The following is a 27,985-nucleotide window of genomic DNA, read 5'->3' on the forward strand; positions in this document are numbered from 1 at the left end:
TGTCATGGCAACTTTCTTTTACATTTGCACAAATACATAATATGTAAGACTGTGGCTTCTTGAATTTCTCTTATCATCAGTGTATTTTCAAGACTTTTGGGGGCTTTGGGACTTACGAAGGGAAGTCAATCAGGTTTGTTGAAGAATAGTTGATGATGGTTAAGTTAGTCAGGTATTTTCAGCAAGTCATTTTTTCATTAATCGTTTATTTGGCAGGGACAATGCACAGTAATGAACAGTCAAGGCATTAAAATGTGTCAAGCGTAACGGCCCGTCCACACTACAGCTTCGACAGCTTCAAAAACGGTTTCCAACGCGTCTGCCCATTCACTTTGAATGGGGTGACGTCACGTTGCCTCGCTTTTCGCCGAACTGAATTGTGGGTAGCAGAGCGGAGCTTTCCTGGCGTTTCAGGCTGCAAAAGTTGAACAATGTGTAACAGAGGAACACGTTGATATTGAGACACAGAAAAGGATGCTGCGGACAATAATAATAATAATAATGCATTTTATTTATATAGCGATTTTCACAACTCAAAGGCGCTTTACAATATGAGGGAGGGTAGAAAAACAAGGACAGGCAAACAAGTAAGTATAGTAAAATAAAAAAAATAAAAAGGCAGTCTAGAGGAAGTTGATTGAGAGGGGGGTGGGGGGGCTTATGGGTGGACGGAGTTGAAAAGATGTGTTTTGAGGCGGGACTGTATAAGCAATAAGCAATCACATCATGAATAATCCATCCGGGGGTCTCTATTTGGCGTTGGCTCTCCAGGTGTAACGTCAGTACGCTCAGCAGCAGGTGGAGGAAACATCAGGACATTTTGTCTGCATCCTCCCCACACTTTGCTTCCCATCGTTTGGAAAGTCTCTGTTTCCCCGCTGCTTCAATAATTCACTCATGTTCAGTTTCTGCCTGTGTGACGTTGCATCATTAAAAATAGATGATCTTTGTTGTAAGCCTGAGCGATTTCAGAGTAGCACACAGTGCACATCTTGTTTCAGTGTTGCATGGGATGTTGTGTTCAGGTAAAGGGAGGAATCTGAAGGTAAGCTGTTTGACTTCTTATCTTTAATAGTTGGCTGTGGTTGGTTGTAGTGCTTCAGATAATTGAATATACCAGGAGAAGTACTAACATCGGCACTTAAACTCCTTGGAGGTTACTTTTTAAAAAAAAGCCTGTTAGCACTCAAACAATCCAAGATGCATTTTCAAGATGACTTCCAAATGTCTTTTTCTGCAATAACATCACTTCCACTTGACCTAAATGCTCTTGCTGTCAAATCACCAATTTTTGACCAAGTAGAAACCAAAATTCAGACATAAGGAGTTGTTCAGAAGCTTATTTTTACCGTATCTGAGCCAAAACCAAAATAATGTGCCAATGGAAAGCCGAACATGCATGGTAGTGGGGGTTGTGGTTGTATTTTGAGGTGTAGGATTGTAGTAGCTACTTTAGAGGTAGTCCTGGTTACATCAAGGTGTTCAATGACGGGTGACTTATTCTGCTAACATAGAAAACTAGTCTTAGTTAGGTTAATTGTCCCAGATTCTGTCTAATAAGCCCCATAATTAAACATGTTGTGCTTAAAATGACACCCAAAAGTTTCTAAATTGTATATTTGATTTCGCCATAGGGAAACATCATGTAATTCACTACCAAAACCCCCCAAAAATTGATCTAGGTAAAATTATGTTTCATCGGCTGGAAATGGCATAAAGTTTTTGAAAATGGTCGCTATTTTATAAAACTCCAGTGGCTAACGGGCTTTTTTAAGCAATGGGCTTGTATCCACTTCTAAAAAGATTGTTACAGCAATGGTAAATCACGCCCTGAGAGGTGTTTGTTTGGGGGATCTGGGCCCCTGCCTGATAGATTCCCTCTGGGTCAACAGAGGACCCTCCCCAGAGAGGGAGGTGTGTTTAGGGAGTTTGAAAACTGAAACACTGAAGTGTCAAAGCAGCCTGTTTGAGTCGGGAGCGGCTACAGTACTGGGAGGTGTTTCCACTGTTGCTCCACGTTAGCAGCTGTATGCTAATCAGTGCTAATCCTGAGGCTGGCAGGTGGCTGTAGTGGAGAACGCACTGTTGGAATTACGCAGCGACACGATGCGCTAACCTCCGCTGAGAGAGAGAGAGGAGAGTCATGCTGCTGCTGCTCTGAGGGATCTGCGTTAAAGGAGTCTATTTTGAAACCCTTTTTGTTGCCTTTTTGTGCTCTGAAATGTTGTTGAAACACACTAAACGTTTGAAAATGAAGATCCTCGGCCGCTGGGACCGCAGTTCGGTGGGTAGATTTGCATTACTTTGGCTGGCTGTTTCTTTGGTTCAGATTGTTAACTGGTTATTATCATGATATTTGTTTTTGTATCCGGAGTATTTATCTCTGTTTTTTTACGAGACATCTGCGTGTGTTGTTGTTGGAGTAGTTTTACTTCTCTATCTCACTGTTAAAGTATCTCTTTCTTTCTCCTACTTAACTCTCTGTCAGCACAGTTGCTCTCATTAAAATCTAAAAATGTTTGGGGTTCCCAGGTGTAATGCTCAATGACGTACATGCACATTTTTAAATAGGTGTTCACACTGGAAGCTAGTTGCACAGGAAAATGCAATCATGTTTAATTCCTGCATAATTTGTATAGTGTTGAACTTTTTACCTCATACTTTCTTATTAATGGATTCCATTATGCTTTAAAGGAAATGGTGATGTGTTGAATCCATGGTATGAACAAATCCTCATTTTTTTCTATGTGTTTTTCTTTTTGCTATATTTAACTTGTTATGCCGCCAGTGCCGTTTTTCAAACCATATTTATGTTGAAACTGTCTTTCTTGTATTGCCCGTCTTTTCTAGCTTTAAATATCTTTTTTTAACTTTCAGTTGTATTAAGCCTTTTCTGACATGTGTCGTCTGTGTTGTCCTAGATTTGGTCTTTCTTTCTTTTATCATTGTTTGCTCACTTTGACTTGAGTCTATGTAGTACACATCTTGTTTCTCTTTGTAAATGTGATTCCTGATGAAGAGCAATAATTAAAACTATATTTCTCTCATGTGTTTTGGAATCCAGCGCTATTTTCTTCAACATGTTGACAACATTTGTATGATTACATGGTGCAGAGCAACCAGCTAATCTATCATTTAAACACCAAATAAGTAGTGGATGGTGAACACACACCCTGTTATGAGACAGTGCAGTTACACTCACATATACTCTGGTAGTTTTTTATATGTCTGGTAAATCTCTCAATTTTTAGCGTGCAGCCTAAATTGACCTGATTTGAAAAACACCATCTGGTCGTCTCTCATGTCTGCATGCATGTGATGTTTAAATCAGATTATGGATAAGTGAATGTTCTGTTCCTCTTGTATATTATATTACCTCTTAAATATAGCTTGTTCGCATTCTCAGGATATGCTGTGTCATACTCCTACATCAAAACACTGATGTTTTTGAGCTAAGCTTTAAATACCTGTGTCACTCTCTGCTGGCTAGCTTTAAAGTGCTACATGTCATGGTATAAGTCTTGAAAAGGTTCTCATGAATCATATGTTGTTCATGTAAGGATTTACGTCACATTCACATCTGTTGAGTTACGAAAGGCCCCAGTGTGCCAGGCAGGAACTTGGCATGCATCTCCAACGCATACATGGACTAAAACACGTGACTTCTTCCACACGGCCGCACAGTGTATGCTGATTCGGTCGGTTAATGGACTGTATGTACATTACATCGCACATGCAATGCTGCTGGTATTCCAGGAACAGCACACAGCTCTTCTCTGAAGCTCTGTTTCCTGTTGGACGATGTAAAGGCTCAACCTGCCTTCAATCATCTGCTGTTTTAAATGTTGTGTGTTGGAGTCTTATGTGTCTCTTCTTCTTCTCTTTCAGGACTTCTCCTATGACGACTCTAAGGTGGAGTTCAACGTGGACGCCCCCAACGGTGTGGTGATGGAGGGCTACCTGTTCAAGAGGGCCAGCAACGCCTTCAAGACCTGGAACAGGTAACTAAGAGGGCACACATCTGTATTCACTGTAGAGTATCACATTAGTATACACAGTGGGTTGATGATGAAACATTTCACATCAGAGGAGCTGCAACCAGCAAATGTTTGGCATTCATGGCTTTAAAGTGTGCAATTCATTATTATTTTTTCTTTAAATACTGATTTTTAGGGGTTTTTCCTTTCATGTTATATATGTTTTTGTGCATGTAAATGGTCTGCAAAGGCTAAAATCCTTCTCTCACACACTCCCCGCCCCCCCCCGGCTAACCAATCAGAGCAGACTGGGCTCTGGTTTCAGACACAGGGTGAAAAGAGGTGCTGCAGCACAGACAGTATGAGAACAATAAAGAGCTTTTTGAACATTAGAGGATGTAAGCAATACAAATACGAACCTGAACATTAGTAGGATAGGTTCCCTTTCAAATGAAAAGGTAAATGCATTGAGGTAGTGCGAGTACAATATGTTAAAATATAGTATTAAATGCTATGTAATATAATCAAGAATGCACTTCTATCTCCTCACGGTGTTTCAGCATGTTCCTGTCACTATGAGGCAGATTCAGGGTTAAAGAGTTTGTGATGTGAAGCCATGTGAGGAATTCCTCTCACATGGACACAATGTTTTTCCCCTTTGCACGCTGACCCTTAACGATTGGAAGCGTATCCTTTCTATAATAAGTTATTTATCCCTCTCTCTGCAGGCGGTGGTTCTCCATACAGAACAGTCAGCTGGTCTACCAGAAGAAGCTCAAGGTGAGTCCGTATATCTGGCAGCTATCAGCTCTCCCCGTTGTAAAGTGGGCTCTAAGTGGTTAAGTGCAACTTTAATGGAGGGTCGGGGGGGTTGGATGTTTTTTTTTAGCGTTATGGTGATCTTTAGTGAAATCCATCATCTCAGTCAAGAGATATCTGAGTGTGGCTTTCAGGTCAGTATTCTCTGCTTGACATCAGTGTGTGTGAATATGTAATAGTCACGTACTCTAACTGCCAGGAAAAATATATATATCATGAAGTAGGAACATGTTTGTGTTGTGTTTAGGCAGCCTTATTGGTAAGCAGAGTTATTCTACGTTCTATTCTATTCTAAAACTAGCAAGCCACATGAATTTCTTGGATGGATTCGAACCTGCGTCCAGCGCTACCAAACGACCAAGTGAGATATACGGCGGCACCATTTTAAGTTTTTTTGTGTTTTCAGGACTCTCTCACGGTGGTGGTGGAGGACCTCCGGCTGTGCTCCGTTAAACCGTGTGAGGACATCGAGAGGAGGTTCTGCTTCGAGGTCGTCTCCCCCTCCAAGTAAGTATTGTTCAGTATTGGATGGATTAACATGCAATAGACTCTTATGGCACTACTTCTATTCTTTTTGATTGTATTTACTTACTACTTATTGTGTTGCACTGTTGGAGGAGCCTGGGACCTAGGATTTTCATCGACATAACTACACTGTAGCTATGTCCGTATGACATTAATAGCCTTGAATGCAATCTGATACACACATTCATGCTCCTCAGAGGGTGAATTGTAATATCTACCCTTTTATGTCACGCCCAGTTATACATTGTATATGTTATCGTGCCCAAGTCAATCTTTGCATCTTCTCTTGCTCCGTTATTGCCTTTTTTTGTTTATTCCATGAATATTGAAAGGCTCTTTTTCGAGGAAGTTAAAAAAGATATGTGGCCGTTCTTCACCTGTGCAAAGTACTTTCAGTATAATCCTTCCCATCTGAAGGGTGAGGTTTTTATGTTTTCTGTAAGAACTGAAACATGATGACTGTCACCCACAACCTTTTTGTTATTACTGTCAATTTGTTTATTCAAATATTCAAGAAACAGAACAATTATTAATCGTTAAAGTAATTTGGCCATTTGAAAATATGGATGTATATGGTATCTATTTCCTATTTCTGTTTGATGTCATATCAAACTAAAGGCCCTTTAGTCCAAACCCTGGGGCTAAAAACTGGATGGACCCTTTTCACTATTTTATTCTATAGATGAAACTTCTATAAACTAACAATAATGAACTTAATTGTTTGTGTCAGCCCTATTAAGCATGTCATATGTCACATTATGCAGATGTGTACAGACGGAGAATTATGATTATGGTAATTCTTCTGTGTGTTTTGCAGGAGCTGCATGCTTCAGGCAGAGTCTGAGAAGTTGAGACAGTCGTGGATTCAGGCGGTTCAGGCCAGCATCGCCTCGGCCTACAGAGAGAGCCCAGACTCGTACTACATAGAGGTGAGCCTCAGATATACATCTAGGTTCATTTGCTTTTTTTTCTTTAAAAAACAAAAAAATTATTTGGTGATATAGGAGTTACAAGACAAGTGTATACAAGTACAGTGTCACAGATACACAGAAGACGGTAAGGTGAACTCGACCTTAAAGACCTTAAAGGAGTATTTAGGTTAATTTCTGCATTTTAAGCATGTGGTCTAGATTGACCCTTTTTGGAATACAAGGTCTAATCGTTTCTCCGAGATGCATGCATGTGATGTTTAAATGAAATTATAAATAAGTACCGTACAGTAGGGCATCTACTACCAGCAGATGGTTAGCTTAGTAATCTATCAGCATGTCTGAAGCTCACTTGTTTAAAAGACTCATATACCTTGACTAACAATTGGCTGTATACCTTTTTAACCAATTCAAAATATGTGTAGAAATGTATTTGTAATGAATGTCTCTGATAACCTGAGCGTATTCTGTGATCCTAATGACTGTCTTTTCTTTGTTTTTTGTCTAGCACCTGGACAGAACGGCCTCTCCGTCCACCAGCAGCATCGATTCGGCCAGCGAGCCTCGGGAGCGCAGCGTCCGCGGGGAGAGCATCCTGCAGAGGATCCAGCTGCTGCCCGGCAACGAGCAGTGCTGCGACTGCGGCCAGGCGGACCCCCGCTGGGCCTCCATCAACCTGGGCATCCTGCTGTGCATCGAGTGCTCCGGCATCCACAGGTAGAGAAGAGTTTTCAGGTTGGGCGATATTGAAAAATATATGATCACGATATTTTTCAAGCAGTATCACGATAGACGATATATATCACGATATTTTTTCATGTCGGTTATTATGGTTATTTAACAAGTTACTTAACAGGTTAACAAGTTACTTACAACAAGTTACTTAACACCTACAAGGTAACAGAAACTAAAACAAAAAGGAGTAACAGACCAAAATAGCATTTCAAGCTGGTTTTATTTCTGAAATGAATCCGAGAATGAACTATTCAACATTTTGATATGGCTTCAAGGCACAGTTTCTCAGTATAGAAATGAACTTTCTGAGGTAGCACTAGCAGTGAACATCAATAAACATGAAAAGGAGGGTAAAACATAACTAAGTAAAACATAAAACATCAATGAGGAAAAGTCAGTGCCAAACAATTATAATGTAAACTTTATACTTGAAGCGCAATAAAAGACTTTAGCATAACTGAAGGGAAAAACTATATAAATACCTTATTGATTAAATAAAATATAAGCCAACAGAATCAAACAAGACAATAAATAAAGTGCAATACTGTCTGAATCCTGACTAGACAGCTTTAGAGCATGTCTTTCACATCAGTTTATTTTTATAGTTTAAAAAAAAAAAAATATCGTGGAGACCTAATATCGTCACGACGATATATATCGTCATATCGCCCACCCCTAATCTAAAATGACTTATTGGCTAAAGTACTGCCAGTCTGTTTAAAAATGTCTCTTTTTTTATTTCGAGTTTTCTTATGTTTTTGTTTTGATGTTATTATCCGTTTGAGTATTTCTTAAATGCTATTTTTGGAAGTAATCCACAACAGTGTCCTGAAAGGTGCTGCCAAATAAAAATAAGAAGTATTATTATCACTGCACCTTGTTACACTTTTTTAGGTTCCTATAGTATATCTCACTTGAGTATTAACTTGTTCTGCTCCTTTATACATCTACTCACTTAAAACTGATTGCTAAATTGACTTTGTAGATAAACATTTTCCCGAAATTAATAATTGTCTGTAAATGACCTGTTATTTAAGTCCTAAGAGTTTTCATTTTTCAGTTGTGGTGAGATAATATCAACTTCTTTTAGTCTAAATCAAACATTTCATTTTTTTTATTGGCAACAAAAAGATATGTGATGTCACCAACTAATGCTCGTACAATTACAAAAAGATGTCTTCTAGTTGTCAAACATGCTTCTTTTTGCACAGAAAAGGTTCCATAAAAATATAAATAATAAAATATCTGAATACTCCTTCTGCCGCTGCCAGTGTTGCTGTGAGGACGATGGCACTGAAAACAGGAAGTGATGCCAACTGTCTGTTACTTTGACCCTAAATTGTGCTGTGGAAGACACTTAGAACTTCCTGCCAACAACACACACACACACACACACACACACACACACACACACACACACACACACACACACACACACACACACACTGTTGAAGGGGTTACAGTGTGATACGTTGCTTATAGGATCAGGGAATAAGATTAAGTGAGGAGATAAAGACGAGTTTCAGTGAAAAATAGCTAAATTATTATTTCATTTCCTGTCAGACCCTCCGACAGATCTCATGTTCTGTTACGTCACACTCCTGGCTTGAATAGAAATCCCTCTGGAGTTGTGTGTGCGTTTATATTTTGAAATGACCACCGCTGATGTAATCCCACCTGTTGAATATTCATGTTCGTCTCTCAGTGAGATCAGACGTCTTGTTACAATGCAGAGGGAGAAACACAGCGTCAGTCTTTTTGTTTTTGTTGTGACTGTGCCACGGTTGCCTGGATACCAAACAGCTTCATGTGTGGAACTCTGTGATTTGCATGACATTAGCTTCTCTCATTTCCCTCCGGATAAAACTCATCTGATGTTAGATCCCTGCAGCTATTCAGAGACCGTCAACAAAGTGTATGATTCATCTGTTGGAACAATTATAATAAAAAACGTTAATTAGAATCTATATGCGGTTTACAAAGTAGAGTTTAGAGTATGAGTTTACTTGTATGTATTGGTGCATAATGTCAGAGAGAATTACATTTCAAACTAAAAGCATGTTATTTTTTTTCCTTTGGTCTTTTTCTATGTTTTATAGTTTTGTCTTAAATGTTTTGGTGTTTTCTAATCTTTGCGGATGGTAGGGTTATACACATATTGAAAACTAAAATGATATGATAAATGTTAAGTATAATATATATGCTTAATTTTCCATGCTACTTTTTCCTATTTTTATTCAAATGTTCCTATAATCTATATTTATATTCTCTTGTTCTCCTGTGTTAGGCAACCTCTTCCCTTAAGTCACAAACTAGTTAAAGTACTGCACTTTCTCCTCTAAATTCTTTGACTACAGAACATAATTACTTTGTTTTTTTAAACATAAACACTTTTGTTGTTGCAGGAGTCTGGGAGTTCACTGTTCGAAGGTTCGCTCTCTCACACTGGACTCATGGGAACCAGAATTATTAAAGGTACAGTTTGTCTTAGCAGTTTCGTGCAAGAATTAGGTAGTTGTTGTTCTCAACTATTACCAAATTCCTTAATGAATAGTCAGACATTTTGGGGGAAATTATTATTTGATTTTGAAGCTACACCAAGGAGACTGTTTGCTTAGCCTAGCTTAGTTTAGCTTTTCTTAGCTTAAAGGCGGGGTAGGTCATTCACTTCAGAAACACTTGTTGTTATATTCCATGGAATGCTCTTAACATCCCGATAGCAATGAATACATTAAATGCTTTGACAATAAATACATTTAAAAAAGCCGTGGCGCTGTAAAAAGCACGACCAATCATCTGAGCCGGCCCGGCTAAAGTAACTGGATGGCCTACCTGCCTGTCAGCCTTCCATCTGTGCACAAACTTATCTCGTGCCCTCATTGGTCATGTGCGCGTTCGTGTGTGTTGGAGGAGGGGCTCTGTAAGGAAGTGTGAAGGAAGGGGCAGATTGTTTTCGACTGCGTACTTTCAAATTCTAGCGCACTCGAGCTGGTTTTTTTCTTACCTACTCTACCTTTAATATACTAAGACACTAAGACAGTTTAGCCTAGCATAAAATCCATTTAAAAGGTTGAAACAGCTAGCCTGGGTTCATAAAAGTTAAAAACAACCACACCAATGAAACAAATGGTATGCTAAACTAAGCTAACCATATTTTAGCTGTAGCTCTAGTTGTAGAGATTACCAATCTTCTCGTTTTACTCAGGAAAGCAAATAAACTAATTTCCTAAAACTGCTCTAAACAATCAGTCTTAATAAGGACACCATTAATGTCTCTTTGTCTTTGGTTTGTAGTTAATGTGTGAGCTTGGGAACAGTGTCATCAACCACATCTACGAAGGCTCATACCAAGAACAAGGTCTAAAGAAACCATTACCGACCAGTTCAAGGTAGGAATTCCTAAAATACAGCTTAATCAAATGTATTCAAATGTAGTGTGCTATAATTTTGGTGTTTGGTCCGTTGCAGGCAGGAGAAGGAGGCTTGGATTAAATCAAAGTACGTGGAGAGGAAATTCCTGAAGAAGCTGTGCTCCACAGAGATCCTCATCAACGGAGAGAGGAAGTCGGAGCGGAGGTGGAGCGTGAAGAAGTGTCGGAGGCACAACAGCGCCACCACGGTTCCTAAAACACGGCGGAGGTATCGACACGACATAGGAAGCATCTCCCCGTCCACCCTCTCCTCAGGTACTTCCGAGAGTCTCTGTCTCTGGAGCCTCACTGGATGGTCAAAAAAAAGTTCACACTGAAACATGGCAACCAGTGGAATAGGGGTTTTGCAAAAATACCCCATGTGGTGATAGAGACAGGTTCATGATAGTCAAAGTCAACTTTATTGTCAATCTCAAAATATGTTTGTACACACAGAAAGATCGAAATACTGTTTCCCACAGTCCCGAGGTGTAACACAGACTCACACATTAAAATGCAAGAACACTCAATAATGTAGTGTTTTAAAACAACAGGAAGTGAGTTGTTTATTTATTTGTTTGTTCCACACATGGCAGTTATTTAAAAACAAAACATGTACACTGATACTGGTTGCTATTCTGTTATAGCGCATGGTGGAAAGGCGCAGGGAGAAGAACTTTTTATTTGACCTGCCCCTTAAATAAAGGAAATAACCATAAAAAGAAAAAAAGTGAAATAAAAGCAATATTCTTTCAGTCACAGTTGCTTACAAATACTGAAACCTAAAACCAAACACAATCACAAGTAAACTTCATACTGTCTAATTAATTACGCTTTCTTTATACATTTTCTTAAACATAAAAAAGTTCTTCCAGCCCTTTAAATCATTCGGCAAATAATTCCACTTCTTTACGCCGTTATTGTAGCTCCGTCCGCTGATTAGCCGATTCATCAACAGGATCAGTTGGATTTGCAGCAGCTGCTGTGTCACACGGCTTATGAAGGCGATTACTTACTTACTTCAACACCCTCCAGCTAATTGCCTCAATTTGCATCAAACACACTCCTTCTCTGTGTCATAATGTGGTCAAACACAAAGACATGAATGTATTAAAAAGCAGTAGCAGCCATTTTGCATAATGGTGCCAGCTCTCGCTAAAAGGTGACATACAGAAGCTTTAAAGATGTGGCTCCAGCTGTTTTAAGTTGGTCTGATACATGTTCTTCTTTGTTCTTACAAGTTTCCTGTGTTTGTCTTTCAGCCGCTGCTAAGTTCAGAAGAGAATCTCTGTTTTGTCCCGATGAGCTCGACTCTCTCTTCTCATACTTTGACACGGGATCTGGGCCTCGAAGTAAGCGAGTCACGATGCAATCTCTCTACCATGAACAGTAGCATCCAGAAGCTGTATTCCTTTAAAGGTCCCCTATTATAATGTTTTTCATTACTTTATTATAGCTCTCAGATATATACAGAACATGTCTCCAAACACCAAACAGATCATGGCAGCATTACCCATAATCCCCTCTGTTTCAGCCCTGTTTCCAAAGTGCTGATTCTCTGTCTGTTACTTTAGATGAAAATAAGGAGCCCCTCCCCACGCCCCTCTGAGAGATATTTGGTTAAAAAGAACTCAATGGTGCTCTAGGAGGAGATTCAGGTGATACGGAGGGGGGGGGGGGTTACCTTGGTTGCTGATTGGCTAATGGTTACACAAGCCAAAACATCGTTATGACATCATAAAGTGGCCAAAATCTGATCAGCTCATTTTCAGACAGGTTTTTATAAAAATGGATCAGGACAAAAAGAGAGAGAATCTTTGTTCCTGAGACTTTCAGAGTCTCTTTCCACAGAGGGGACACATGTTGATGTAGAAGAGACATGGAGAAGAGGGGACACATGTTGATGTAGAAGAGACATGGAGAAGAGGGGACACATGTTGATGTAGAAGAGACATGAAGAAGAGGGGACACATGTTGATGTAGAAGAGACATGAAGAAGAGGGGACACATGTTGATGTAGAAGAGACATGGAGAAGAGGGGACACATGTTGATGTAGAAGAGACATGAAGAAGAGGGGACACATGTTGATGTAGAAGAGACATGAAGAAGAGGGGACACATGTTGATGTAGAAGAGACATGGAGAAGAGGGGACACATGTTGATGTAGAAGAGACATGAGGAAGAGGGGACACATGTTGATGTAGAAGAGACATGAAGAAGAGGGGACACATGTTGATGTAGAAGAGACATGGAGAAGAGGGGACACATGTTGATGTAGAAGAGACATGAAGAAGAGGGGACACATGTTGATGTAGAAGAGACATGGAGAAGAGGGGACACATGTTGATGTAGAAGAGACATGAAGAAGAGGGGACACATGTTGATGTAGAAGAGACATGAAGAAGAGGGGACACATGTTGATGTAGAAGAGACATGGAGAAGAGGGGACACATGTTGATGTAGAAGAGACATGAGGAAGAGGGGACACATGTTGATGTAGAAGAGACATGAAGAAGAGGGGACACATGTTGATGTAGAAGAGACATGAAGAAGAGGGGACACATGTTGATGTAGAAGAGACATGGAAAAGAGGGGACACATGTTGATGTAGAAGAGACATGGAGAAGAGGGGACACATGTTGATGTAGAAGAGACATGAAGAAGAGGGGACACATGTTGATGTAGAAGAGACATGGAGAAGAGGGGACACATGTTGATGTAGAAGAGACATGAAGAAGAGGGGACACATGTTGATGTAGAAGAGACATGAAGAAGAGGGGACACATGTTGATGTAGAAGAGACATGGAGAAGAGGGGACACATGTTGATGTAGAAGAGACATGGAGAAGAGGGGACACATGTTGATGTAGAAGAGACATGAAGAAGAGGGGACACATGTTGATGTAGAAGAGACATGAAGAAGAGGGGACACATGTTGATGTAGAAGAGACATGGAGAAGAGGGGACACATGTTGATGTAGAAGAGACATGGAGAAGAGGGGACACATGTTGATGTAGAAGAGACATGAGGAAGAGGGGACACATGTTGATGTAGAAGAGACATGAGGAAGAGGGGACACATGTTGATGTAGAAGAGACATGAAGAAGAGTGGACACATGTTGATGTAGAAGAGACATGGAGAAGAGGGGACACATGTTGATGTAGAAGAGACATGAAGAAGAGGGGACACATGTTGATGTAGAAGAGACATGAAGAAGAGGGGACACATGTTGATGTAGAAGAGACATGGAGAAGAGGGGACACATGTTGATGTAGAAGAGACATGAGGAAGAGGGGACACATGTTGATGTAGAAGAGACATGAAGAAGAGGGGACACATGTTGATGTAGAAGAGACATGGAGAAGAGGGGACACATGTTGATGTAGAAGAGACATGAAGAAGAGGGGACACATGTTGATGTAGAAGAGACATGGAGAAGAGGGGACACATGTTGATGTAGAAGAGACATGAAGAAGAGGGGACACATGTTGATGTAGAAGAGACATGAAGAAGAGGGGACACATGTTGATGTAGAAGAGACATGGAGAAGAGGGGACACATGTTGATGTAGAAGAGACATGAGGAAGAGGGGACACATGTTGATGTAGAAGAGACATGAAGAAGAGGGGACACATGTTGATGTAGAAGAGACATGAAGAAGAGGGGACACATGTTGATGTAGAAGAGACATGGAAAAGAGGGGACACATGTTGATGTAGAAGAGACATGGAGAAGAGGGGACACATGTTGATGTAGAAGAGACATGAAGAAGAGGGGACACATGTTGATGTAGAAGAGACATGGAGAAGAGGGGACACATGTTGATGTAGAAGAGACATGAAGAAGAGGGGACACATGTTGATGTAGAAGAGACATGAAGAAGAGGGGACACATGTTGATGTAGAAGAGACATGGAGAAGAGGGGACACATGTTGATGTAGAAGAGACATGGAGAAGAGGGGACACATGTTGATGTAGAAGAGACATGAAGAAGAGGGGACACATGTTGATGTAGAAGAGACATGAAGAAGAGGGGACACATGTTGATGTAGAAGAGACATGGAGAAGAGGGGACACATGTTGATGTAGAAGAGACATGGAGAAGAGGGGACACATGTTGATGTAGAAGAGACATGAGGAAGAGGGGACACATGTTGATGTAGAAGAGACATGAGGAAGAGGGGACACATGTTGATGTAGAAGAGACATGAAGAAGAGGGGACACATGTTGATGTAGAAGAGACATGGAGAAGAGGGGACACATGTTGATGTAGAAGAGACATGGAGAAGAGGGGACACATGTTGATGTAGAAGACACATGAAGAAGAGGGGACACATGTTGATGTAGAAGAGACATGAAGAAGAGGGGACACATGTTGATGTAGAAGAGACATGAAGAAGAGGGGACACACGTTGATGTAGAAGAGACATGAAGAAGTGGATTTTGCATAATAGGTGACCTTTAAACTGTATTGACGAGTGAGAAAGAGACGGAGTAAGTAATGTGTCCGTGTTGTGGCGCCTCCTGGTCCCGCAGGCCTCAGCAGTGACAGCGGTTTGGGAGGAAGCACCGACGGCAGCTCGGACATCCTGGTGTTCGGATCGGTGGTGGGCAGCGTCACCGAGGGTGAGTCCACGGAGAGGAATCACTTTCTGATGTCGATGAAGGATTTTGAATCAGCTTCTGTTTTTTGATTTTCCTTCAACTGATGTGGCAGAGCAGAAAAAGTGCCTTAATACTTATTGTAAGATCTGTGCTCTTTCTCAAAGGAATATTGTTTCTGTTTTACCTGGAATAGCTTTTTGGAAAAATCATTTAACTGTTTCTGCTGGAAAAAAGTTTTGTTTTTGTAAATATGGTAAAAGAATAATAATTTAAAGTCATTCATAAATGCTACCTGGTTAGGTCTTTTTTTGTTAAATTTCAAAATGTATTTACACTGCTTCTTGTTATTCCACTAAAACCGTCTTTTATGAAAACACCTGAAATCTGTGTAACTGCAAGGCATTATGGGATTTATTTTTGAATAACATTATCTAATTTTGAACTTCAAAAAGATAATGGTTTTAAAAATATATATTTTTATGTTAAACACAATATTTATTAGTGAAGGTATTTTTCATTTTTGCATAGTTTTACCTTCATTAATGTAAATCTGATTAAGTACGACCTCCCTAATGATTCAATAAATAAGCATGGGATATTTAATTTTACTTTTACTATATTTATAGTTTCCTGTTCCTCTGGTTAAATCTAAATATTTCTGTTTATTTTTTATAAATGTAAGAAATCTTGATAAAGGCGAGAGGTATCAGACGGTATTTTGGATATGAGAATATGAAATAAGTACAGACTCCCCTCCCCCTCTCCTCAGAGTGCGAGGTGTCGGAGGACTCGAGCGGGGAGGCGGAGCCTGAGACGTCAGACCCCGAGGACCTCAGGGAGCTGCCCCCCGGGGCGCTGCTCTGCAAAGCCTCCAAAGCCCGAAACCTGCCCATCATGGCTGAAGCGCTCGCTCACGGGGCCGACGTCAACCTGGTGAACGACGAAGACGAAGGGAAGACGCCCCTCATCCAGGCCGTCATCGGGGTGAGTCAGATGAGCTGAATGAGTCACACCGGAGACGCCCGGCTGTGATATATAGTGAACGTTCAGTGACAGAATAAGAATCTTAAAGCTCTTACACACATGAAGGTCAGTCATGAGCGGTTCTCAACCTGCTACAAGTTGGTTGGATATGGTGAAATGCAATGTACATTTTGTAGTCTAAAGTAAGGTTGCATTGTGGGAAATGTAGGATGCATACTTTTTTTTGCTTGACCTTTAATAGAGAATAACAGTCGGGATATCTCAAACTCTATTGACCATTATTTTTTAAAAATCTTTATTAAAATATTAAATTGTTGTGAATGCTCCTTTTAAAGGACCAGTTTATAGGATTATGGTTAAATGGAAATATTTCCTACTTTATATAGCTCTGTGTTTTGGTCATTCTGAGTGTAGAGAGTCGATCAAAACAAATCCACATTGACCTCCAGATGTTAAACAAAGTAAGATAGGCAAAATCTAAAAAAGAGCTTTTGACAATACGGAAAATATTTCAAATGGAGGGCTATTCCGTTGTATGTCTAATAGATGCATTTAACTCATAATTATGACATAAATAATTAATTCTAGGTAATTTAAAGAAATAAATAATCCAACAAATGACAACAAAATCATTATTGAACATTAAAACTTGAATATGACAAAAAGGGAAAGTTTGATTGTGATGAGACTTGCACCTCACTTATAACTGTGTTAAAGTTATAAATAGCCATATATCTTTTTACAATACAACATTGTAAATATCACTAAAACAAATAAGAGACTCGTAAAAGTTGAATGAACTTACTTTAACCAAAAACATCATTCAATGATTAACTATTTAAGGTGAAATCCCCTTCAAAATGGTCAAAAATTGCTCCAGTGTGAGAAACTCCCATCAGCAGCTGGGAGTGTGTTGCATATCTGTTTTTCTCCCCCCCCAGATCAATGCCTGGTTGTCAGCATGAAGCTAACGGCTGTTGTGATGTTATTTCAGGGTTCACTGATCGCCTGTGAGTTCCTGCTGCAGAACGCTGCTGACGTCAACCAGCGGGACGCGAGGGGGAGGGGCCCGCTGCACCACGCCACGTATCTGGGACACACGGGGTGAGTCAGAGGGGCAAAATGACCCACTTCAGAATAACATTGATCATGTTGCTTTATTGAATGCACAGTTAGGCATGTCCAGTATCATACTCATAATCATTACCTTACCTACTACTATAGGACATGATAATATCTCTATCACTCACACATCCTAAATATATATATATATATATAATAAACAAACTAAATCGTCTTTCTTTCTTTTACGTTGTGTAATGTAACTGTTAAAAACCCGTGTCTCGACAGTGTCTTCTACACAGGTTGCCCATATCTGTGTCTCTTAAATTGCTGGCGCCGTGGGAAATGTAGTCTTTGAAATCTTCAGACTGGCTTTTAATATGTGAATTATGTTGTGTTGCTGTTTTTAATATTTGTTCATAACAGACATAACATCTGCTAATCTCCTGAAGTTATATCTGCGTTTTAAATTCACAAATTGTCACTTGTCTTTTGCAATATCTTATTTATATTTCTTAATGTCATTCGATCTGTCTGAATGTGTGTTTGCTGTAATGATCTCTGTTTCTCTGGTTTTTCCAGGCAGGTGTGTTTGTTCCTGAAAAGAGGAGCGACTCAGAACGATGAAGATGAAGATGGCCAGGACCCTTTGAGTATAGCTGTTCAACAAGCCAACGCGGATATAGTCACACTGTATGTTCATTTTTATACATTCAATCTTTCTTTTAACCCCTTCATCTTTGAGGGATTTAAAAACCTCTTAAGCCGCCGAAATCGCGTCATTTGCAGGAAACCACATCTAAGGAACCTTAATATTTAATAAACTATGAATATTTTTATATCCATATAACGGGAAACAACTCATTTAACTGATCTTTTTTTTTTTATCTAAAAAAACACACAATGCTAACAGTGAGCCTCTGAATTAGCCCTGAGCGTCACCTTTTTTTTTTTAACATGAGTGTGTGCGGGACGATTCTCCTTCGATTCTATTGGCTCTAACGGTTAGAAAGAGATGTCACATGTCAAAATTGAGCAAGGGGGCCAGAGATAAGGAAAATCCACCCAAATGGCCCCAGAAGAGGGTTTTTTTGCTAAATCTGTCTAAAAAGGTCAAATATCACTTGTTTTCCATCAATCTTGATACAGAGTACTTATTATATGTTGTACTTTAGATTCCTAAAGCTTTTAGTCTACTAACCCATCATCCAAGGTTAGTTTTCACTATAAGTACAAAATATCTTTTGGACGGACACTATAATTTACAGTTTTTTACCATGTTCAATCTGAATTTTCTTTAAAATAGAAAACATCTACATTGATTCTGACTTTTCTACATCCAACTGACATGTTTATCATTACTTTGAGAAAAAATATTATTAATTGAACCCATTTAGAAGGGAAGATATGGCCATTTGTTCTGGGAATGTCATTTTCGAGCCTGAAACCTGAAAAACAGGCTCGGGGCTTAAGATGAACAGCCCTTCCTTCTTATCCAAGACTTTTTTTAAACTATAAAAACGGCTTAAAGTGTACATGGTTTGTTTTATAATAATTGCCATGTGTGGAATAAACAAAAATCCTGCTTAAATCATCAGTACAGTTCTTATGTAAAATGTGGAAAAAATATACAACTTTTGGGTCAAAGTTATCTACGCAAAAACATCCAATCACAGAGCTCAAACTCAGATTTGCTTTTAGTTCGCTTTTTATTTTTGGAATTCCTTTTAGATGAATTTTCTTTAAAATAGAAAACATCTATATTAATTCTGACTCTTCTACATCCAACTGACAGGTTTATCATTACTTTGAGTAAAAAGATTATTAATTGAACCCTTTTAGAAGGGAAGATATGGTCATTTGTTCTGGGAATGTCATTTTCGAGCCTGAAACCTGAAAAACAGGCTCGGGGCTTAAGATGAACAGCCCTTCCTTCTTATCCAAGACCTTTTTAAAACTATAAAAACGGCTTAAAGTGTACATGGTTTGTTTTATAATAATTGCCATGTGTGGAATAAACAAATAGATCTTCAGGCTGTGTTTACAGTGAAATATTCAAACAATGTAAACGCGCTTTAAGATGCAGATAACTTTTGTGTGGCACAAACTTTATTCAAAACATGCGTCCAAATATTAAATGTTTCTTTATTTTCCCCTCAAAATGTAAATTAAATATGTAAGATGGGTGGACACAAACCTTTCAATTCCACACCATTTTAAAATAATTTATATAAAAACACTTTTTATTGCTTTACACTCCAGCTATGATGGATTTTAACACACTTTCTTTCTTTAAAGTGGACCTATCATGCTATATTTGAATAATATAGTGTATGACCATACCTATATAAGGCACATTTATACTTTTTATTTTCAAAATACCAAACAGATCATGCATTTTAGCCATTCCTCATTTCGCTCAATTTAACACTATCTTTGCATGGGCTGATTCTGTGAGAACAGCACCATCTACAGGCCTGGCATATGTACTACGGCGTCTCCAGCGCTTTCAAACGGCAATGTCCGTGGCTGTCTCCTCCTGATTGGTGGAGTTGGCCCAATAGCCGTAGCGCCACTTCTGTGACGTCATAGAAGTGTTCAAATCTGGATCAGTCTGTATCAGATCCGTTGCAGCTCCTTTTTAAGAGATTTGGGTATGGAGGAAAAGACACAGGGTTGTGTTTTCTGACACTTGGTGAGTTCCCTGGAACACCGGGGACACATATTCATGTATAAAAGACGTACAAAGGTGCATTTTGCATGATAGGTCCCCTTTAACTTCAGGCTGTGTTTTCAGTGAAATATTGGAAACATGTATACCCAGTTGAGATAGCCCGTAGGAGCAGTGCTATTTTGTTGTTTGTGTTTGTTTCTTTATATGTAACTCAAAAAAGGTGTACAAAGCAGACCGTACCATTTTCACTCTCCAGCTTTGATCGTTTTAACACCCTTTCCTTTGTATCTCCAGGCTGCGTCTGGCCCGGATGAACGAGGAGATGCGGGAGTCGGAGGGACCCTTTGGACAGCCAGGTCATTACCCAATCAGCAGCCCCACTGAGCAGCAGTATAAGAAGTGCATTCAGGAGTTTATCTGTCTCACTATAGCCGAGTGCTAGGATCAGAACTCAGGTTCAAACTACAGTAAAAGCAGTGCAGGGGGTGCCAGCAAACACACACAACAACAAGCAGGTGTTTCCTTCACTTGTTTCCTCACTAGACTACCTTCCTCTCTACATCAGAAAACATACACTACTGACTTTAAACAATCGCAGTCAGATTATCACTTAGGATCACCCACTAACTCAGTGTTAAGCTCCTCTAATGGTGTCAGATTTAATTCAGAACATGAACACAGCATTAACACAACATGGTGGAGAAATCACTGCCAGGGAAGGGTCAGAGACGTCCAGCAGCACTACTGTCAACAAACCACAGATAGTCATATTTGAGTGTTTCAATGCTACAGTGTGCTCTGAACCAAAGACCTGCCACGGTTTGCTTTTACAAACAAGTCTAAGTTTATTTCATGAGATTTCAGATATTTCGGGCGCTTTTGTTCTGACTAACATGCGATCAAAAGGGACGACTTCTGACGCGTCGATCAGCACTAAAATCCTGCTTAAATCATCAGTACAGTTCTTATGTAAAATGTGGAAAAAATATACAACTTTTGGGTCAAAGTTATCTACGCAAGAAACATCCAATCACAGAGCTCAAACTCAGATTTGCTTTTAGCTCGCTTTTTATTTTTGGAATCCCTTTTTAGATGATTTCAGCCGCTATGGACCCATCATTTGTTTCCATTTAAAATGATGAAGCATTTCAAATTCTCTATCGCTCTCTTTTGTCTCTTTAGCCCGGTATTGGTGGCTGAGGCTCATGGGTAATGTAGTATTAAGAGCTGTTTGCTTGACAGAAAGGATGGACAAAAGATAATTTCTCAAAAACGAAACGGAGATAATTCTAACTGGTGGTCGTGGCTTAATCCTTTAGGGGATATTGTGTCCTTAAAATTGAAATGGGAATACAGAGTGGGAGAAATGACTTCAGGAATCAGCGGCTGGACCCCCTGTTAACTCTAAAATGTGTCTCATAGAGGAAAGAACAATCAATTCATTGCCTGTTCACAGTGGTGGAAAAACTGCTCCGATGTTTTACTTAAAAAAACAGCAATATCAAATTGTTAAAAAAAATCCGTGACAAGTAGAAGTACAAAACTATCGGCATCTAAATATACTTAAAGTACCAAAGTAAAAGTACTCCCTATGCATATTCGCCCATTGAGTTATATTAAGTAACTGGATTATGATTATTGATTTGTTTGTTTGTTTACCACAGCTGGTAAAGGATATTGGGAATGATACACTTCTGCTGGATAGCTTGGTATATATTTATATGTCAAAGCCTATTTAATAACACATGAATATTTTATATTAGCTAATAATCTAAATCTTAAAAGTAACTAGTATCTAAAAGCTGTCAGATAAATGTAGCGGAGTAAAAAGTACAATATTGGCTTCTAAAATGTACCGAAGTAAAGTAAAGCAGCATAAACTGGGAATACTCAGGTAAAACTGTACTTTAGAAAAGTACTCGAGTAAATGTACTTTGTTACATCCCACCACTGCCTGTTCATGAGCGATTCAATCTGAGATCTGTTCAGTTTGAATAACCTGAGGATCAGTAGTTTGTGTGTTTATGATGAAAGCTAGTCTTGTGTTTGCATTTTGAGGGGAAACTGTGAGGCGGAGATAACTGTGACTGAGAGTAGAAGATCACTGAAGAAAGATCATTCCTCTTACAAAGCTTTTATGATTTATTAAAAGCAGAATTATGCACTTTTTCTTACCAACAGTGATTTCAATCTAGTTTTGTGTTCTCCTTAGGAATAAGTTAGAATGCTTTGAATCAAGACAAAGCGTCCAGAGCAATAGTGCAATGATGATTTCAGTACAGATAATCAAAGTATTTTTTTAAGCTGGATATATTTTGGTAGATATTATTTTGCTGAGTGCACACACACACACACACACACACACACACACACACACACACACACACACACACACACACACACACACACACACACACAGTTCAAACTGCAGTGTAAGATGGGCTTTTTTTTATAGATCACATTAAACTAACAATTATTATTGTTTATAAACAGTATTTATATGTTCAAATGTCTGATCATTGTGTTCTAAAGCATCACGATTAAGCACACATTAGATTTGTTCTTTGTTTATAATGCATGGGTGGCTGTTGCCCAGATCTTCTTGTTGCTTTTGTTTACATGTGTGCCCAGTGTAAGTGAATATTTGACATTTTAATATTGTTGGATAATGTTGATGTCCATATTATATACTGCCGCATGGAATGACATTCATGACAGAAATAGATAATAATAAACGGACTGAACGCCCCTCTCTTACGTTGGCTGGATAGTGCAAAAAGCTGACAAGGACCATGGCTGCTGCCTAAAACTTTATTTAATCATCCCGTTTACGCTCTGAAATGAAGCAAAGTCTGTCGATTACTCTTTGTTTCACTCTTTTGATAACCTACAGTAAGTAGCAGTGATCCAGAACTTGGTTTCTCGTGTTGTCTTGAGGTAAATTAGCCTAAAGACAAATATTTTCCCCAAAGATGTTGCTCGTCTTTGACAGATGCTATGGGCTGTTGAGGTTTGGTTAACCAAAGACCACAGACAGTTTCTCAGAGTGCCAGCAAGTGTGTTTCTTCTTTTACATGACCTCTTTCTTTCTTATGGTCGGCCATGAATCCAAAGGGACTGTATGACCAATAATTGGGTGGTTGGCTGAACCTTTTATTTAGCTTTGTAATCAAGCGAAACACATTTCTAAACCATGAATCTAAGTATGATCAGAGTCACTGCTTAACAGTATAACATTGGTTTGTGCTGAAAATGCATTTTATACTAAATCCCGCAAGAAAATGATTAAATAAAGGCACAGTTACAAAAGTACATGGCAAGGGAGAGCTAACTGCTGACATTTTCTTTACCACGATTTTATATTATTTCATTCCATAAAAGACCAGATCGGAAGAAAAAAAACATCACTTGCCATCTCTCACTTAGCGGCTCGTTAGCTCAGTCGCTAATAGGAGAATAAGATTCCTGTCTCATTACTGTGTGCAACCAATTATTTTTAAGGCAGCCTTTTTACTCCAACAAAGGAGTTTAAATCGAGGTGATGGTGCAACATGTCTAATAAGCTTCAGTATGAGCCCTGTTCTCTTAATAAAGAACATGATATCAACATTTTGTGAGCGACCAAAGTTGAACTCAAGCTCAGATATTTATGCAAATGCTCTCCTGTCTCACGAATGAACCCACAAAAACGCATTGATTCCATTGAAACTAATGTACTTTTTGTGTTGAATTTGAAATGGAAAAACAACTTTTCTTACTCCTACCCCCCTAATAATTGTCATACAGTCCCTAACTTAAGTTTGCGAAGACACACACAGGTATTAGCCGCGTAGCAGAGACGTAGCGCTGACAAATAGAGCAGCTCACTTCCTTTTCTTGCTTGTCAGTGAACAAATGAAAGCACTTTGAAAATCCAAGCCATTGAAGGATTATGTGTTGTACAGTACGATGTGTCTGCTGACTGTTGTGTATATAAACAAAAAAACTATTAACACTTTAACTGCTTGCTTCTAACATGCCATTTTTAACTTTCTTGTATCTTTTCTGTCTCTGACTGTTAACTGTTCATTTCTTTGAATATTGTAAGAACTTTCCTGTGCATATTAACACTAACTGCTACTTATGTTTGGTTTTGATTCCTTCTCTTTGCTCAATAACCCCTCCCAGTGTCTTCTAAAAGTAAAATAAATGGAAGATGTGACTAAAGTCTGTCCTCTCCTTTTGCTTCTTGCTTCTTTTCTTTTGCAACCTTTCACTGCATGTAACAGCACTAACACACATCATGAACTGCTGCTGCACTAACAATGAATCAGTATATCTGGTTTCCACAGCATGATTTGAGTTTGAATGTTTTTATTTTGGAGTATTTATAAGCACTGTATAGTAATTATACAACGGTGTATATAACACTATATAGTTGCAAGAAAATATAAAAAAATGTTAACTTAAGTATTTCAATTAATGCATTTTTTTTCGCTTAAAGAGACCTTATTATGCCTTTTAGGGTTTCCCTTTCCTGGAGAGTGTTATAAAGGTTTTTGTGCATGTCAATGGTCTGCAAAGGGTAGAATTCCAAAGTTCCCTCCAGAGGGAGTTTGGAACAGCAAACAAACTGTAGCAAGAAAATGTGGCCAAAAATGAACTTTTGCTGCATTTTTCGCCCAAAGAATTAGCAAAAGACTAATTCATGTACTATTCCTCTAAAACAGGGGGGTCAAACTCAAATACACAGTGGGCCAAAATAAAAAAAATGGGTTCTAGTCGAGGGCCGGACTGGTTCAATGTTTATTGCAAAACGTATTGAAATGAACTTATTGCACATATTCAACCTGGAACTAACAAAGCTTAAATTATTGCCTATAAAACAAGATTAAACATTAAATAATCAGTTGCATTCATTTCTTATGGCTCTATCTGCAGAGTCACTTCTTATGATTACATTTTTCCACAGGCCAACAACTGCTTCAAAAACGATTTCCCTCAAATAACAAACCAAACATGCCCTGTTGTCTCAAGAAACAAAGTGCAGAAGGAAACATCCATGTAACTCAGTGTGCTGCTCTGTGATGCTAGTTCAAGCAGATACTTGGCATCTCATCTTGGGTGCAAGTTCATCAATGTTTGGGCTCAGGCTCTGAGCTGAGGAGACCCTCAGGATTGAGTGAAGGTATGCGTGCAATATACCGGCGGGCCAGATCTAATAGTAATTAGAAATGATCCTGCGGGCCGAAATTAAATCCACCAAGGGCCTGATTTGGCCCCCGGGCCTTGAGTTTGACACATGTGCTCTAAAAGATTGTTATATTGGAAAGATTCAACCCAAACATGTAGGATATACCATTCAATATGTGTACAAGCTCTACTTAGACACTATTATATAGCCACATGTAGACTGTTGCTAAAATGTCAAAGTTGCCCTTGACCCTTAAAATATAAAAATAAAGGTATAATTTTAAAATATAACACATTTATTATTGCATTTTCTCCTGGCTTGGGTTTTTCTTTGAGGTAGATAAACTATAAGATTGTAACGGCATAAAACAGCATTATAATGTTGTTCCTATCAATGTAAACACAATGTTATTTATAATGTGCAATTGAAGCACGTGTGCCCATTATAAGTGTATATTGAGTGTTGACAAATATATAAAATGTAATACTTAGGTTGAAATGTTCTTATACATTCTTGCAACTACATAGGGTTTTTATAAACCATTATTTGATTTCTGTACAGGGCTCATACTTAAACATATTACTTTGAAACTAAAATGTTGATCTCCCTGCTGTATGTCTTATAAACCACTCGGGCTAACGTCCACGCTAGCTTCCACGCTAGCTGCTATTGGTTTTGCATTGAGGTGATACTTGAGGCTTGATGTGCTGCGGTGATATGCAAATTCCTTTTTGCATAATTTGCAAACAACCTTGCTCTTATCGACGCTTCCATCCGTCCGTTTTTTAAAACAAAATGTCCCATCCACGGGGCCAACCAAAGCGGTCTCATCAGCTTCTTCGTTCGACTATTTTTCACTGTGGTTTGTTGTTTGTTGTGTACACGATGTGTACTTTGAAGTACTTATTGCAGGGTTTACTTTTAGTTTTTTTACCATGAAGCCATATCTAAGGATGCACTCGGTGATCCCTGCTTTTCTTTCTCACACATCACATAAACAGGGAAAGCCAGGAATGTTCATTCCTCCTTTTTTAATTAGCCGAGCCTGGGAGCTCTCAGGAGACACAAAGAGTTTGACTGCCTTTGTTACGCCGGTGGATTGAGCGGTTACCATGGCCACGAGTAAAGTAAAAGCTCAGAATTTGTAAAGTTGAAAGCAGAAAGCTTCACAGTGCCTCGGCCTTTTTCTATTCACTAGACTTCTTCTTACACAGAGTTCCTTATGCTTTCTGTTTCCTCTCATCGCTTGTGTTTATATAAAAGCAGTGGTGTAAAGTAACTAAGTAGATTTACCCAAGCACTGTACTGAAGTACCATTTAGAGTTACTTCTTTCCTTGAGTATTTCAAAGTTTTCTGCTGTCCAACTACAATTCAGAGGTAAATGGTGTACTTTTACTCCACTACATTTATTTAATACCTTTAGTTACTTTGCAGATTTGGTTTAATAATATAATCAAGTGTTAAATCAGACTTTAGTTCCACCTGGAGTAAATTCACAAGCTACCCTGCAGCATACAAAGTCATTCAAACTAACTGCACCTTTACCAGCTTTGATAATACTTTAATGAATCAATAATTTAATCAAAACATATCATACATTATTCTGAAATGGACCAATCTGCACAATGACTACTTTTACTTTTGGGACTTTTAAGTATATTTTGATGCTTAAAGTTTTGTACTTTAACTTGAGTAACATTTTGATTTCAGGACTTTTACTTGTAACAGAGTATTCCTACACTCTGGTACTTCTACTTTTAATTAAGTATTTAGATGTTTTGACTGTTCAAAGTGCTGAAGTGGCATCATTTTAAACATTATTTCCGTTGCTTTTTTCATCAGGAGACGCCACATACCTCGACATCTTCCGAGAATTTTCCCACATGGCATCCCACAACCCGGAGAAGCTGAAACGAAGGAGTGTTCACTTCAGGCACTCCTTCAGGTAGTCGGTAAATAAGCAGAGGAACACAATGATGTACTTGAAAAGTGCAACAGCCACTTTCCATATTCTCACAGTTACTATCAAATCTTAAAGAAAAAGCATAACGTGTTACAAGTTACCCAGTCTGTTTATTCAGCAGAAAAACTCACATTTTAATCCTTTTAAGTGAGAAATCGTTCATTTTTGGATGCTGTTCGCTGGTCATTATCCTTCAATTTCATATCAATATCACACAGTAGCATTATATCCGCAAGAGTCTTGTGCTGTTCTTGGATCAACGTTTTATATTGAAATGAGGATTTTGCTGGTCTTGTCCTCTGAAATGCTTTTACAAATAAATATAGCATTGCTTTTGTACAGTGTTAGATACAAATTGTTTGGATAAAATGTCAAGCACTTGTTTTGTTATTTCCTTTAATCGTTGCCATTTCTTTGCTGTATCAGTTTCATTATTCTGATTCATTGAAGGATTTATTTTACATATACATTTGTGTGTGTGTGTGTGTGTGTGTGTGTAATGCATGCATTTACTCCCATTATATTTCATACTTGAATTCAGCTATGTTGTATGGATAAAGAGTGTCATTTCATCAGCTATCATCAACAACCATGAAGTCGCAGTATTACTTTCCGTTTATTTTGTTATGAAATGTTTTTTTGCATTGACTATGCTGGTGTAGTCTTTGTATTACTTTGTGTCATTTGCAGTACCACTATGAAATGCAGTGCTTATGTTACTGTATGTGTTGAAGTAGCACACTTGATAATATATCTGTATGACTATGAACAGGAATGCACGTGAAAGATGGATGAAAAATAAACTTGTCTGTGTTTACACAAAATGCATGAAGGGAACTTGTCTATGGTTTGGCCACACAACTGTTTAACATCTCACTGTAGCTGAACAGCAGCGACCCCTTGTGTTGAAATAAGAAATCTGCTAGAAACCTGTCGTTCTGCATTAGAGGTTTAACCTTTTTTTATGTTTTAGTTGGCTTTGAATTTCCCTGATTTCTTTTATATGTTTTACTATTCTACTATCTATACGTCCCACTGCGTTTATCATACGGGAAGAGAGAAATAAGAATATTGAAAAGGAACAAGGAAATACTGGAAACATTAAACTGCTTAAAAGTGCTCAC

At 38.8% G+C, this 27,985-nt stretch overlaps 1 protein-coding gene across 3 annotated transcripts; it reads left to right on the forward strand.

The window, feature by feature from the left end:
• The first annotated feature begins 847 nt into the window (after nucleotides 1–847).
• Nucleotides 848–27,980, forward strand: LOC307036203 (arf-GAP with coiled-coil, ANK repeat and PH domain-containing protein 3-like). 3 transcript variants are annotated; one of them, XM_079676287.1, is made up of 16 exons: nucleotides 848–1,045; nucleotides 3,889–4,001; nucleotides 4,706–4,757; nucleotides 5,203–5,303; nucleotides 6,139–6,250; nucleotides 6,759–6,967; nucleotides 9,391–9,460; nucleotides 10,280–10,374; nucleotides 10,454–10,671; nucleotides 11,658–11,747; nucleotides 14,927–15,025; nucleotides 15,774–15,988; nucleotides 16,983–17,092; nucleotides 17,633–17,743; nucleotides 20,019–20,080; nucleotides 26,741–27,980. In XM_079676287.1, the coding sequence occupies exons 1-16, from the start codon at nucleotides 941–943 to the stop codon at nucleotides 26,845–26,847; spliced, it is 1,869 nt and encodes a 622-aa protein (XP_079532413.1). In that variant the 5' UTR covers nucleotides 848–940; the 3' UTR covers nucleotides 26,848–27,980. The 3 variants fall into 3 exon arrangements, with proteins under 3 accessions (XP_079532413.1, XP_079532414.1, XP_079532415.1); XM_079676288.1 differs by having other exon boundaries at nucleotides 14,936–15,025; XM_079676289.1 differs by lacking the exon at nucleotides 848–1,045 and adding an exon at nucleotides 1,795–2,284.
• The last annotated feature ends 5 nt before the right edge of the window (nucleotides 27,981–27,985 follow it).

This window comes from Notothenia rossii (assembly GCF_949606895.1).
Source record: "Notothenia rossii genome assembly, chromosome: 4".
Classification (NCBI taxonomy): Eukaryota; Metazoa; Chordata; class Actinopteri; order Perciformes; family Nototheniidae; genus Notothenia; species Notothenia rossii.